The sequence below is a fragment of the Lampris incognitus genome, chromosome 3, assembly GCF_029633865.1.
Source record: "Lampris incognitus isolate fLamInc1 chromosome 3, fLamInc1.hap2, whole genome shotgun sequence".
NCBI lineage: Eukaryota > Metazoa > Chordata > Actinopteri > Lampriformes > Lampridae > Lampris > Lampris incognitus.
The window spans coordinates 19276123-19291158 of NC_079213.1; the positions used below are offsets into that span (position 1 = coordinate 19276123).

The 15036-nt window shown below is 46.3% G+C and overlaps 1 protein-coding gene across 1 annotated transcript; it reads right to left on the reverse strand.

Annotated features, from left to right (window-relative positions):
* Nucleotides 1-2870: 2870 nt before the first annotated feature.
* Nucleotides 2871-6277, reverse strand: LOC130110267 (leucine-rich repeat neuronal protein 3). Its single transcript, XM_056277308.1, has one exon. The coding sequence runs from the start codon at nucleotides 6275-6277 to the stop codon at nucleotides 4148-4150; it is 2130 nt and encodes a 709-aa protein (XP_056133283.1). The 3' UTR covers nucleotides 2871-4147.
* Between the last annotated feature and the right edge of the window lie 8759 nt (nucleotides 6278-15036).

Genomic DNA, 15036 nt, shown 5'->3' on the forward strand with positions numbered 1-15036 from the left:
GTCGCCGAGCTGCCCCCCCCCCCCCCATCGCCACCTCTAAAAACCGAGTAATGACATTAAACCCAGAGCGCGGTGGGATTAGAAATACAAGCTGACATTTCCCCAGCCATTGGAATGCGGTTGCCCGTGGTTGCATTGGCCGACCTATGTGGAGGTCTGTACTTTAATTAGCCGATGATACGTACAGCGTGTGCCGAACTGCTAGTGGTCCGTTTGCTTGCATGCCTGCGGTCCTTGCGTTGGCGGGAAGAATGCTTAGTTTTATTCCCAAGTTTATGTTTAATTACGTCTTATTCTGAGATCAAACTGTGGTCAACAGAATATTTCTACTAATGTGTGTGTGTGTGTGTGTGTGTGTGTGTGTGTGTGGGGGGGGGGGGGGGGGGGGGTGCGTGGTGGGGTGGACTCTTCTGTTGCCTACCAACACGGGGATCGTCGGTTCGAGTCCCCGCGTGTTACCTCCGGCTTGATCGGGTGTCCCTACAGACACAATTGGCCGTGTCTGCAGGTGGGAAGCCGGATGTGGGTATGTGTCCTGGTCGCTGCACCAGCGCCTCCTCTGGTTCGGTCGGGGCACCTGATCGGGGATGAAATAGCATGATCCTCCCACATGCTACGTCCCCCTGGTGAAACTCCTCACCGTCAGGTGAAAAGAAGCGGCTGGTGACTCCACATGTATCGGAGGAGGCACATGGTAGTCTGCAGCCCTCCCCGGATCGGCAGAGGGGGTGGAGCAGCGACCGGGACGGCTCGGAAGAGTGGGGTAATAGGCCGGATACAATTGGGGGAGAAAAAGGGGGGGTGGAGTATCTCTACTAATACTCCCCATTTCAAGAAAACTGACAATTACTTTACAGCAAAGGATAAGTCAAACGTTTTTCAGGAAGTGTATGTTGCAATTTGTAGCCTACATTTTGTTGAAAAAGGAGACATGACTGTACCCAGGATGATCTGCAAAATTAGAATTTAGGAGTCACACCCACCTTTTTATAAATTCATTTTTATCTAATAACGAGACGGGCGAATTTCCTGCCAGTGTGCCCGCTGCTGAATAAACGATTGTCCTGCAGGAAGAAAAAATGTCTGCAACCGAGATGACACCTCCTCCCCGCCATTGGGCTGACCCGTCAAGTCTCGCGCCGTCCTACGAGGACCCTTGCAAAAAACAAAACGAATACGTAACGAACAGGGGAAAAAAGCCATCTGCACGCCTTCACAGAGAACATTTTAATATCGGCCTCGTTGCAGCTTGGGTTTCTGAATAGAGACAAGGTGGTTTTAATATTTGAAGATTCAGCGAGAAACATTCTCCTCATGCCCCCCCGGGGATTAAACGGTGACAGCTCACTGCTTCTTTTCATGTGGGATTTAAGTTAAATCCAAAGGGCTTTTTATTCAATATAGCTTGCTTTGAGTGTACAAATACCGACAAAAAGCTCCTAAAAGTCATATGCGCGCTGATCGAGGGAGGCAGCATCGTAGAGAGAGAGAGAGGGGGAGAGAGAGAGAGAGAGAGAGAGAGAGAGAGAGAGAGAGAGAGAGAGAGAGAGAGAGAGAGAGAGAGAGAGAGAGAGAGAGAGATTGTGGAAATATACAAGATTGGGACAGACAGCAGGAGAGATGAGTTTCAGGATAACATTCAGCTTATTCACCCAAGTATGTAATCAAATCATGGCAGTTATAAAAAGAAGAAAAAAAACAATATGGCTAATACCCCACGAGCGGCTTCATTCCCAGAGAACACGGCATTTGGTCTTTGCACTCATCTGCTGTCTTCTATGGCTGTCACCATGTAGTATCTCTCCGAGCACAGACCCCCATGAGAAACAACCAGGGCTCGACGACGCTGCACAGGTCAGATGGTTGTGCACGTATGTGTGCGACTCTTTCTACGTGTGTGTTTGTGTGGGCGGGTAGCATATGTGTATCACAGTGAAGCCATCTGCATTCTCGTCCATCAGTGTCCTTTAGTGTGTGTGTGTGCGTGCACGTGTTTACCGAAGTGGGCTTGCTCGGTTTGTGTGCACATATGGAGCACACACGGGGTGGTTTGTGCGCTCATGTGCATGCCGGCTTGCAGAGACAGAAAATCAGAGACAGTGGGTCTGACCCGAGCGTTACCTGAGGAGCACTGGCTTCTTTAACTCCCTTTGTCTTTGACAGATGGCCTGGCTCTAAAAGCCCCTGTCCGCGGCGCTGAAGGCTGGTCTGATGTATGGCTGCTGAGCCCTGTCTGATAAATCCACCACGTCACTCCGCCTCTGACAGCCATTCATCATGCCCGGCTTTCTCGCGTCAAACGCGCCGTATTCCGCATACTTCAATAAAACAAATAAAACGCCAGGCCGCGAGGCCGCAGACTCGGCGTGCGTCCCGCCCCACGCAGCACTTTGTCTCTCCTGTCACGGGGAACATCGTGTCCCTGTCTGAGCATAAGCAAACGGCGGCGGTGGGACGGTGACTTTGTGTGACTATATTCAGACTGGCTGAAGGACGAACATGTTCTTAATGAGGCGGCTAATGAGTTCTGTTCCCTTTCTTTTTTCTGTTTTTTTTTTGGTGTCTTTTCTGTACACATTGAGGTTAGGACAACCAACCGACCGTTAACTGAAATCGACTCTGCAAAATTTATATATTTTTTTCTATTTTAAACTACACAGTGCTCATCATCAATATTTGGTCTAATATGTTTGGCCTAAAATGAGTAAAAGGTCATGCAAGGCTGCAGCTAATTTCACATTACCCAGCGCCGGATGACAGACTAAAGGGGTTATAATGTGTTTATCATGCACTCTGAAAAGAGCGCTACCACCGCGCCGAGGAAGAGTGTGAAAGAGCAAAACGCAGCCAACTTCCTGTAAAAGAAACAATGACATTTATTGTTTTGTTTTTTTTTCCTTAGCACGATTCTTATTTAGTCTGTTTGTGCCCATTAATCACATATTATACAGTCAAATATAAAAATGGCTTTTTAACTTTACACCCAAAGCAACAACGCAATGTTTCCTTAAAACATGTATGCTAAAAATACTGAGAAAGTATTTCCACTAAAAGTACTGGAGATTAGCTTGTGATTCTGCGATGAAGACATGGCCATGTTTTGCTTTAGTTCTGAACATTATTTCTTCAGCATCTTTTCTGTTTATCGCATGTAGTTCTTGTTGTAGGCACTTACCGGGGCATAACAAACCACTTTCCGTCCTTCGTGGGGAGCGATCACATCATAAATATGTCTACACACACATATATATATGTGTATATGTATATATATTATATATATTCCTGCCATCCCCATTTTGTTTCCCAGTCACCGTTGCTATGAAAACTACACAGCATAAACAGCCATTTCAGCAAATGTTCTCTCCAGATACCCACTTTGTCGTCGATTTTCATTAAGCTTAACGTGAAGTTGTAATCAAGAGAGTATTCTGCTCCTCGCCTTAATCTAAAACCCATTTAAGCTGTTCAGGTACAGAGGATTTCCCAATACATCACCAGAATAGAATATATAACAATATTTCCATGAAAAATCAAGAATCCTCTTTTTTTTTTAAATAGAAAAAAGGGGGAGGAGGAGGAGGAGGGGGAGGGGGGCATGTTTCATCAAAAGATTTACACCATAGTCACTGTTATTCGTCTACTCTACTAAATCTCCCTTCCCAGTATAGACAGGTGGTATTTCTGTATCTCTAACTCGTCTATGGATGTTTGACAAAGCACAGACGGTATTGCTTGGGACCACACGGACAGTTCCACGACTCTGAATACATTAAACAGTCAGTTACAAGAGAGTAGACCGCCATCATCTCGCCTCTTGCCTTTTTTATTCAGTCTGTATTTATGTGTGAATGTCACTGGAATATATCTTTTAGCGGTAGCTGCCCCTTCCTACTGATGTTTGCTTGGGCTTGATATAACTGTTATAAAGCGACCACTTCAGCTAGATTTGAAACTGGAGAGGCTTGTAGTCTATTTTAAATTGTCCAACCTTGAACAAATGATAGTTTTGCAAGTACATCTGAGTTGGGACCCACATAAAGGGTGTGTCTATTAAACAATACTGCAGATTTGTCCTTTCCTGTTCCCCCCTTGTGGCCTTTCCCATTCTCTGCTAATTTTTGTGTGGTGCTCTCCGGAGCCGCTCTTCTTAAAAGGCATTGTCAGATACGTTTATGACTGTGGCTTTCACTTCCACTCCGTTTGGCAGTCCTTTACCCAAGACCCACAGCCTCGTAAAGAAAGGGGGGTGCATGCCGGCAGCCTCCGCCGGTGTCAGTGAAGCTTTGGAGTCACATTTCCTTAAATCCCCATAAAGGTGGTGGTTCCTCAGAGACACATAAATAAGGAGGCAGGCCACTGAAATCACAGCCAGGAGCACACCAAAGACAGTGATTACTGCCGCATCCCACTTTTCTGCGTCCTTGACTGCCAGCTCTAATCCCTTAGTGGTGACATTGACACATTTGGTGTCGTGTTTGTAATGAATGCTGTGGACGTCCACACAGACTTTGTACTGAGTGGCAGGGCTAAGATGGGTGAGGTTGTACATTTTGATGTCAGTGGGGACCCTGGCAGTGAAGGCCATGGTAGGGTGGTTCGAATCTGTCATGGAGTACCATTTAATATTTGGAGCCAAGCTACCGTGGGTGGTATTCCATGAAATTAAGATGGAGTTGGTCGCTACCGACTTGATTTTGACATTCACAGATCCATTGGCAGACTGGGGAAAGTATCCATTCACCTCTACTGAAACAGACTTGAGATCTGCTCCAACCAGATTATGGGCAACACAGGTGTATAGCCCGGCCTCGTTCTCTGTTATATCATAGATGTCAAACGTTCCCTCTGGATGCATGTAGAACTTGTCAGACACGGTGTTGGGCAGAACCCTGGTACCAGATGGGGTGATCCAGTAAATGTCTGGTTCTGGTTCAGCAAAGGCCCGGCAGTGGAGTGACACAGAGCTCCCGTTTTGGGCTTTGATGTGCCCGGGCATGCTTTCAGGAGAGATAAGCGGCAGACAAATCTCCATCATCTCCCTGAAGTGCACCTGCCGGACATGCTGGCCCTCGTATTCAGGCGGCTCCACACAGTACAGCGAATCAGGCTCCATGAAACGGATGTTTGTCCTGTTCATGTTCATCCAGCGGACTACGCAGTCACAGCGGATGGGGTTGCTGTGCATGCTAACCTCTCTGAGATTCGGGAGGGACTCGACAGTAATCCTATGGAGAGCACTGAGCGCATTACCATTTAGCATCAGGGTCTCCAGCCTGGGCAACTTGTAGAAAGCATTGGGGTGAATGTAGGAGAGTTTAGGGTTGTTAGTTGCTTCTATTTTGGTCAGCTCAGGAAGGTTATTGAGGGCAAAGCTGTCAATTGAAACCAGCTCTGGCATGCTATTAATCCCTAGCTCTTTTAGATGGAGCATGTCCACAAAGTCTCCTCTCTGTATCCTCCCAATAGGATTTTTATTTAAATCCAAAAACTTGAGATTCTTTAGGTTCCTTAGGGCAGAGTGAGGGACCTCGGGGAAAATGTTATCATAGAAAGAGATGCTCTCTAAGTTCTCAAGACCCGCCAGGGCATCGTCAGATAGCTGTGAGAGGTTCATCCTGGTTAGAACAAGACTGCGTAGGTTACCGAGAGGTTTGAAGTTCATGTCCTCAATAGAAACCACCGGATTCTCACCAATCATAAGTATCTCCAGACTGGGCATGGCTTCGAACCACTCCTTATTGATGGTCTTCAGTTTGTTGGAGTTGAGGTGCAACCGCAGGAGGCTGCTGAGACCCTGGAAAGCATTGGGGGAGATGGAGGAAATAAGGTTGTGATTAATGTAGAGCTCCTGAAGGGTTACCAGCTCCACTAAACAGCTCCCGGGCAGTTCCTGTATCCAGTTCTCCTCCATATGAAGGGACAGCAGCTGAGAAAGACACCCCAGGTGGATGTCACTGATGGAGGATACATTGTTTTGCGATAAATCAATCTCTGTGATGTTGGCCAGGTAATCCAAGGGTTTGTCAATCTTTGCAATGTTGTTGGTCTGTAGCAACAAGACTTGCGTGTCAGCAGGTAGCTTCCCCGGCAGGCTAAACAGTCCCAAGTCATTACAGTCAACTGTCGGAGCTTCCATGTACACCGAGCTGGGAGAAAACCATGGTCTAATCTCACAGACACACAGCTGAGGGCAGTCAATCCTCTCCTCGGTGGCAAGAACAAAGGAGGCCATGGCCAGGCCGACAAAGAGACGATCCACAAATGACACGTCCTTCATATTGGCCTGATTCCCTCCAGTAAGTAATTGGTCCTTGTAGATTAAGTGGTCTAAGCTGTTAACTTCACAAATAATGAATCATTTGTTGCGACTGCTGAGGCGATTGACTCACCGCCTCTGCTTAGCACCACCACCACCACCACTACCACCAACAGCAGTGTGGTTCCCAGGAGTTCTCGTCTTGCTGGGTAAAAGTTCCTGGATAAAATGACCAATCACACAATGTTCCCTGCCAATGTCAATGTCAGGGGTCACGACTGTTGTCAGGCAGAGCCAAGGAAGGAGAGGAAAAATAAAACAATACAATGGACAGAGAGTATACCTCAGGGGAGTTATGGTCCGGCTAAGCCCATTCATAGGTATCCATGACAAAAATCTGCCTTCCTTTAAAGAAGGATGTCCTCATTCATTGCCGTTACTAGCTTCCAGAGTCCACAACCCAGTCCATTCCTACCTGTATGAAACAAACAGGGAGAAAGAAAGAGGCGGTGTGAGTTTGGCATGATAACAGTAGTAGTCTGGGAATGTCATAAATGGAAGATTTAGGCATATTGACATTTGATGGGCATAGTGATGCATGTTGACATTTATTTTGCATTGCCTTAAAGACACAACAGCATGGATTTATATCTGCTTGACCTTCTAAGCGCCATTCTGAGGACATCTTTGTGCCACGGTGATATGGCATTCAAGCTTGACATCAGCTGGCGAGTGCATGATTAGCTAAACAGAAAGCTTTATTAAAATTCTAAAATGCCATATATCTTAGGGGTTTACGCATTGGCCACCAGGGCAAAGACAAGACAAGGGAATGTCAGTCACTGAGGTGACATGTATAGGGACAGACCCAGTGCAACCACCCATAGTCGGATACTGAGGCCGTGCTTTGTTCACAAATTATGGATTTACGTCAGATGCGGTTTGCAGCTGTTTGTTATGGGGGTGAAGCGGCCAGCAGACATGAAGATGAAAATGGATGCATTAACATAATTAATCACTGTGCAACTAACAAATGTGCATGCTAATAGCTTGTCAGTAACAAACATGTCATGTAATCACCATGTGCCCACATATTATTGACAACTATGATGTAAAGACACAAATGTACACACGTCTGTGTGTGTGCAAGCCGCAAGCCCGTACACACACATTTTAAAAGCAAAACACACTCTAGAGTAGAATTTACATAACTGATTTCCAAAATCTTGAAAACATCACTTGGGAAATGTGTGATCATTAAGTCTCTCCCCTCAAAGATAGAAAACAAATTACCAAGACTCTAATCTGTGACACTAAAATACCACGAGTTTCTTTTTAATTGCAATTTTACCCATTCGCAAAGGATCTAGGAGTATATTAAATATAATGACTAATGCACCTCAAGCAATCATTCATTTTGTTTCCCCACAAAACGGATATGTCGCATCTTGTGTTGGATCTTTTACTTTCTGGTGTTAGTCTCCTCATGGTGAGCGGAGTGTTAGTCTCCTCATGGTGAGCGGGGTGTTAGTCTCCTCATGGTGAGCGGGGTGTCAGTCTCCTCATGATGAGCGGGGTGTTAGTCTCCTCATGGTGAGCGGAGTGTTAGTCTCCTCATGGTGAGCGGGGTGTTAGTCTCCTCATGGTGAGCGGGGTGTCAGTCTCCTCATGATGAGCGGGGTGTTAGTCTCCTCATGGTGAGCGGGGTGTTAGTCTCCTCATGGTGAGCGGGGTGTTAGTCTCCTCATGGTGAGCGGGGTGTCAGTCTCCTCATGGTGAGCGGGGTGTCAGTCTCCTCATGGTGAGCGGGGTGTCAGTCTCCTCATGGTGAGCGGGGTGTTAGTCTCCTCATGGTGAGCGGAGTGTTAGTCTCCTCATGGTGAGCGGGGTGTTAGTCTCCTCATGGTGAGCGGGGTGTCAGTCTCCTCATGATGAGCGGGGTGTTAGTCTCCTCATGGTGAGCGGGGTGTTAGTCTCCTCATGGTGAGCGGGGTGTTAGTCTCCTCATGGTGAGCGGGGTGTCAGTCTCCTCATGGTGAGCGGGGTGTTAGTCTCCTCATGGTGAGCGGGGTGTCAGTCTCCTCATGGTGAGCGGGGTGTCAGTCTCCTCATGTTGAGCGGGGTGTTAGTCTCCTCATGGTGAGCGGGGTGTCAGTCTCCTCATGGTGAGCGGGGTGTTAGTCTCCTCATGGTGAGCGGCAGAAAAAATGTATTGACTCCGTGACAGTACGCAGTGTATTTCTGTGTGCATGATGGGTACATTTCTTATTTCCAAGGAGCTATGATCATTAAAGCTTAAACAAAATTCTTTTTTTGGACCCCCCCCCCCTTTTCTCTCCAACTGCACTTGGCCATTTACCCCAATCTTCCGAGCCATCCCGGTCGCTACTCCACCCACTTCTGTTGATCCGGGGAGGGCTGCAGACTACCGCATGCCTCCAACGATATATGTGGAGTCGCCAGCCGCTTCTTTTCACCTGACAGTGAGGAATTCCACCAGGGGGACGTAGGGCGTGGGAGGATCACGCTATTCCCCCCAGTTCCCCCTCTCCCCCCAACAGGTGCCCGACTGACCAGAGGAAGCGCTAGTGCAGCGACCAGGACATATACCCACATCCGGCTTCCCACCCGCCGACACGGCCAATTGTGTCTGTAGGGATGCCCGACCAAGCCGGAGGTAACACGGGGATTCGAACCAGCGATCCCGGTGTTGGTAGGCAACGGAATAGACCGCCATGCTACCCGGATGCCCCTTAAACAAACATTCTGAATCGTCACAGTGGATCATAATTTATTTGTAATTCATTCTCAATGGGTTTTTTTCCTTCAACCACGTTGAGCATTAGTCTTGATTGTTTCAAGCATGGTATGTGTATAGTCGTGTATAGTATATATTAGCATATAGTCATAGCAACTGAATCTTCATCTAGTGTCTTCGTCTAACTATTAACCTGTTTTAACTGCTTCCGTACTGTCTTCATCAGTGCTGGAATCTGCACAGATTGAGTGCACTTTGTAATTTGTCATACATAACTGCCCCTCGCTGAGCAGGCGAGTTTGATGCATGGTTTGATGGTGCTTGTGATGCTCTGAGCCTAAAGAGCACACAGCATATCATGCTCTAGCCGAAAGAGACAGACAATGAAACGTAGATTTGTGAGGAGCACTAACAGGTGGAACGGCAGGGGAAGGGAAGAGATATAAGTGTGAAAACGGCCATAAACTGAGAGAGAAAAGGGGCAGAGAAATGAAGTTTCATTTCGTTACCCTTGCCACCTCCGCTCCATTGGCTACAGGGTGAGATAGGCTAAAAAAATGGGGAGAAAAAAATCAAATTTAAAAAAAAAATTCTGAATGCAGCAGAAATACTGCAGTCAGACCCTCTGGCAAAACCAGGCCGGGAGTTTATTCATCAAGCCCCTGTTTGTAGTGTTGCTGGCAATCTGGTTTGGGAGGTGGTTGTCAGGATGGGTGGAGGGGAGGTGGTGGTGGTAGTGGACTGTGTGTGTGTGTGTGTGTGTGTGTGTGTGTGTGTGTGTGTGTGTGTGTGTGTGTGTGTGTGTGTTTGCAGGTGGGGTTAAGGGTATTATTTTTCAAAAGCACTTGGCACTTTAATAAGCTGCTACACCCAAAGCATTCTGATAGGGTTCTGCTTCCCTCCCACAGCACCAGCTCTCCATTATTATTGGCCACGCAGTTAATCCGTACCCTGGAAACCCAGGCCAGAATCTTAATTCAACCTATAGTGTTTGGGTCTCACCTCCGCTCGCTCTTGTTTTCCTGTTTGGTAATCACAATTACTGACACGGCAGTGTGGTCAGGTTCTCTGTTATTGCCCGGTCTCCTTATTCAATCACTGTGGGAAGGCCGCCTGGCTCTCGCGGGGGTCCGGCACTGCTAGTCGTTCTGACAAAGCTGTTAATTTTGTGGAGGAAGACAACACTGGGCTGTAACTTCCATTCCATGATCAGTATTTTGTACAAGGTGCTCCGTATGGAGGCTCTGAAAGAGTGATGTGGGTGTGACGTAAGAAACGCGCCGCCCTATTTTCACAAGACATTGAAACGGCTGTTATACGGCACACGGTTTTGACAATGATTGAAGCTCAGGGATGAATATCACAGTAAGGACACAGTCCAAGGTAAAAAGAGAGACACGTGAAAAGACACAGTCCTAGTCTGCTGACCAGCATTTATAAAAATGTCTAATATATTGCATTTGTAAGATGTGGCTGCTTCCTTATGCGTGGACAAAATTGTAACAGTGACCAAAAATCACCTTGAGATGTGTTATTAAACACCTTATCGAAGGATAACTCTGCTTGTACATTTTTCTTATTATATATCCCTAAGAAATAACATTGAGGTTGGGTTAATGTTTCAAGCGAATGACGTCGAAATAGTTTAAGGGACGCAATTTGCTTCCCCCCCCCCCCCATCAGAAAGAAATAACAATGTGATCGTTTCAAGGACATAATACCCACTGTAGTCCAGAGACAAAAATATGCTTTCACATTACGCCCTGTCATTGGGAGAGACTTTTAGTTAATAATAAGGCTCTTAGCATTTGCTTGAAAATCCAACCAATAAATATGAAATGGAGACGCCCTCAAACATTGGCAGACTTTATTACAGCTCTGACCTCTACTTCGCTAGCTCTGTTCTCCTCTTCTTTTGGTTGTACACTGAGAGCAAGCTCCGATTCATCTTTAACAGCTTGACAAAGCCGTGCAAAGCAAGATCACATAACCCCGCTTGATTTATAGTCATCTGGATGTGAGTTTAGGTTTCAGCGCAGGACTATTAAATGAAATGATATGGAGGTTTTTGTAAGGGAAAGCTGTGTGAACTGGCGGTGACATCTGGCAATGGGTCCAGTGTGGCAAATGAACCTCATCTTTGGGCTTGTTTGCCACCCAAATGAAATGAGCTAATGGGTTGGTTGCATAATGAAGCAGTTTGGAAGCAAGATAGAATAGAAATAGTCTTTATTAGTCATTTTGTACATACATACAAATGAAATTTACTCTCTGCATTTAGCCCATCCTAGCTGTGTAGCTAGGAGCAGTGGGAAGTCGCCGTGCAGCACCCGGGGACCAACTCCAGTTCTTCTTTCCATTGCCTTGGTCAGGGGTCCAGACAGGAGTATTAACCCTAACATGCATGTTTTTTGGGGGGAAACCGGAGCACCCGGAGGAAACCCACGCAAACACAGGGAGAACATGCAAATGCCACACAGAGAAGACATGGGACGTCCTGGGGTTCGAACCCAGGACCTTCTTGCTGTGAGGCAACAGCGCTAGCCACTGTGCCGCCATAATAATAATAATCATTTAACTGAAAATAGGAATATGAAAAAAAAAGTGTTTGTGTGTCCACCAGTGGTGGGTGGTTTGATTTAATTTGTTGGATTAGTAGAGCTGAGTCATGAGTCATGAGCCTTTCTTGTTTGCAATGGTGATGGACAGGTTGACGGACAAGATCAGACAGGAGTCTCCATGGATTATGATGTTTGCGGATGACATTGTGATCTGTAGCGAGAGTAGGGTGCAGGTTGGGGAGAACTTGGAGAGGTGGAGGTATGCACTGGAGAGAAGAGGAATGAAAGTCAGTAGGAGCAAGACGGAATACATGCATGAACGAGAGGGAGAACAGTGGAATGGTGAGGATGCAAGGAGTAGAGGTGACGAAGGCATATGAGTTCAAGTACTTGGGATCAACTGTCCAAAGTAACAGGGAGTGCAGAAGAGAGGTGAAGAAGAGAGTGCAGGCAGGGTGGAGTGTGTGGAGAACAGTGTCAGGAGTGCTTTGTGACAGAAGTACCAGCAAGAGTTGAGTATTTTCAGTTTGTGGTAAGCTGAATAGTTTGACCATCAACGGGACTATTGAATTCAGTAGTCCAGTGGTAGACCCTTGTGCTCAACCGATGCTTTGTTAGCAAGCTGGCTATTCAGTGTTACCTAACTGAAACGCTGCAGTAAGACTCAGCAATTATCCAAAAAAAATGGAAAGTTTTAGTGAATATATGCACAGTCATTATAGAGAATATGCACTTTGACCATTCCCAAAGTGTTGGCAGCATTTGGATGATTTGTTAGCAAAACTTTTTTTTCCCCAAAAGGGCTTTAGCGGTTACTTTTGTTGAATATTTTTCATTCTGTGTCAGTTGGAAATGGGAACAATTAAAATATGTTTTTGTCGAGAAAATTAAAATGCTGATGTGACTGTTGAATGTGACATTTGAGTGTGTCAGATAAAAGAGGAAGTAGCATATTTTCCATTTGCTCAAAATATTCTATTTCCTGAATTGGCTGCTTGATACGCTGTTTAATAATAATAATAATCATGCGAGTCTGGTTATCCTGTTCAGCATGTAAATGATTTGCTGACCAGTTTACAAGAGACATTTGAGCTGTTAGGCTCGGTGGTATTACTGGATGCAGCAGTTCAGCGAGGCTGATTCCTTAAATACCATTCCATGTGAATCATCTGGTATCAACCATCTCGTCCATTCAAGCTCCTGGGCTTCATCGTGATCGTTGTACATAGGTCACGTCATGCTCTCAGATTTTCAAAGCATCATTTAGCAAGACTTGATTTGCATCAAACCCCCCCCCTTTTCTCCCTATTTGTACCTGGCCTACCACCCTGCTCTTCAAGCCGTCCCGGTCGCCGCTCCACCCCCTCTGCCAATCTGGGGAGGGCTGCGGACTACCAGGTGCCTCCTCCGATACATGTGGAGTCGCCAGCCTCTTCTTTTTACCTGACGGTGAGGAGTTTCGCCAGGGGGATGTAGCGTGTGGGAGGATCACGCTATTCCCCCCAGTTCCCCCTCCCCCCCGAACAGGCGCCCCGATCGACCAGAGGGAGGTGCCAGTGCAGCGACCAGGACGCATACCCACATCCGGCTTCCCACCCGCAGACACGGCCAATTGTGTCTGTAGGGACGCCCGACCAAGCCGGAGGTAACACGGAGATTCGAACTGGTGATCCCCTGTTTGTAGGCAATGGAATAGAGCGCTATGCTACCCGGACAGCCGATTTGCATCAAACTTTAATTAAAAGATGATTCAGTGAAACAATGGCTGGTTAATTTATTTTGCCCATCACTATAATGCACACCTTAACACAACAGCAGTGTTCAAGTTACATCAAAATTAGGATACTGCATTTTCGACGGTTGTTTGCTGTAAGGACAGTGAGACAAAAAACAAAACATAGTACTATATTAAAATGCTCAAGGAGTATACTTTACCACTACATTACATCATCATAAAAGAACCACGTACCCGGAGTCAGAATCAGTTTTATTGGCCGAGCATGTCCGCATAGGAGGAATTTGACATGGTGTGTTGCCCCCAGTTACACATATATACATTTACACGGCAGAGAACAACTCATCCATGGGCAGTGGAACGGCTAAATTGGTATTGTATCAATGCATTATGACGGGCGCCGAAAAGAGCAAGTCTATATTTCTAGGGTCTTGCACCGTGACTGATATAACTCAACTCCAGCTGTACTAACCTATTAGGAAGCGATCCAGTCAAGTTGCCCCCCTCCCCCATCTCCCCCTTCATCTCCCGTCACAACCAGGCCTGCTACAGAATTTTCCCTGGAAGCTGGCTTGATTTTATGCCTTGTTGATTTGCTCAGCTGCAGAATCCAGTAGGTCAGAGCAGGTATGTCACTCTCTCTGACAAAACGACCACTTGCACAGGCTCCCCCAGGGATGTGTTTTATCACCTTTATTGTTTATTTTATGTACCAACTCTTGCACTAGCACGTCCCCTAATAGGCACTTTATTAAAGTACGCCAATGATACCGCCTTGGTGAGCCTCCAATAGGATGGGGAGGAGGAGCATGGGGCGGTATTTGACTACTTCCTAAATTGGTTTGAGAAGTCAAACCTTCTCCTAAACGCCACTAAAACAAAGGACATGACCATCAATTTTAGAAAGCTGCAATCTCTAACCCTCCCTTTGTCCCAGGGGGAGCCAATACAACCTGTTACAAATTACAAGTGCCGCGGCATTGTGTTCGACCATAAGCTTAAACGCAACCTATGGGCCGACCTTATAAGCGCCATGAAACAACAAAAGAATTTACTTTTTAAAGAAATTTTTATCCTTTAATGACCATAACAAAATGCTTCAAATGTTGTCCTGTGCTTTTTTTATTGGAAGTGTTCTGGCCTTCTGCATCATCTGCTGGTTTGGCAGTGCTACTGAGGCACAGGAAAACACTGTCAGAAAAACGGTAACAACGGCCAGTAAACTGTTAGGGATTACGTTAGCAAATATGGAACGCATCCACAGAGACAGAATGATGAATAAAGCAAACAACATTGTGGGGACACGAGGCGCCCCCCTTGCCCCTCATTTGGATTGTTGCCATCCGGGCAACAATATTGCCCCCCCTCTATTCACTAAAAATAGATCCAAATTTTCATTTTTTTCCCCCAAGAGCCATTAAATTTTTAAACAGGTAATGCATATAATAATAAGCAGGATGTCCAGCCGGTCTGGACACGAGTTGCCCCCATCCTAACTGTTGTTCTGTCTCTCTCTCTTCTTGCTGTCTCTCTCTCTCTCTCTCTCTTTTCTTTTTGCAGGGTGCGAGGTATGTGTGTGAGTATGTCTATTGGCGACTCGTTGATGTTGTGATGAAATGCCTTGTGATTGTGCCGCAAACCAATTTCCCCATGGGGACAAATAAAGTATCTATCTATCTATGCAGAAACATATGCAGAGCTAATTTCCCACAATGCACCTTACAAC

Bases quoted from the DNA above. Each gene is read 5' to 3' on its own strand.
- LOC130110267 (XM_056277308.1), bottom strand. From the start codon at position 6,277: ATGAAGGACGTGTCATTTGTGGATCGTCTCTTTGTCGGCCTGGCCATG.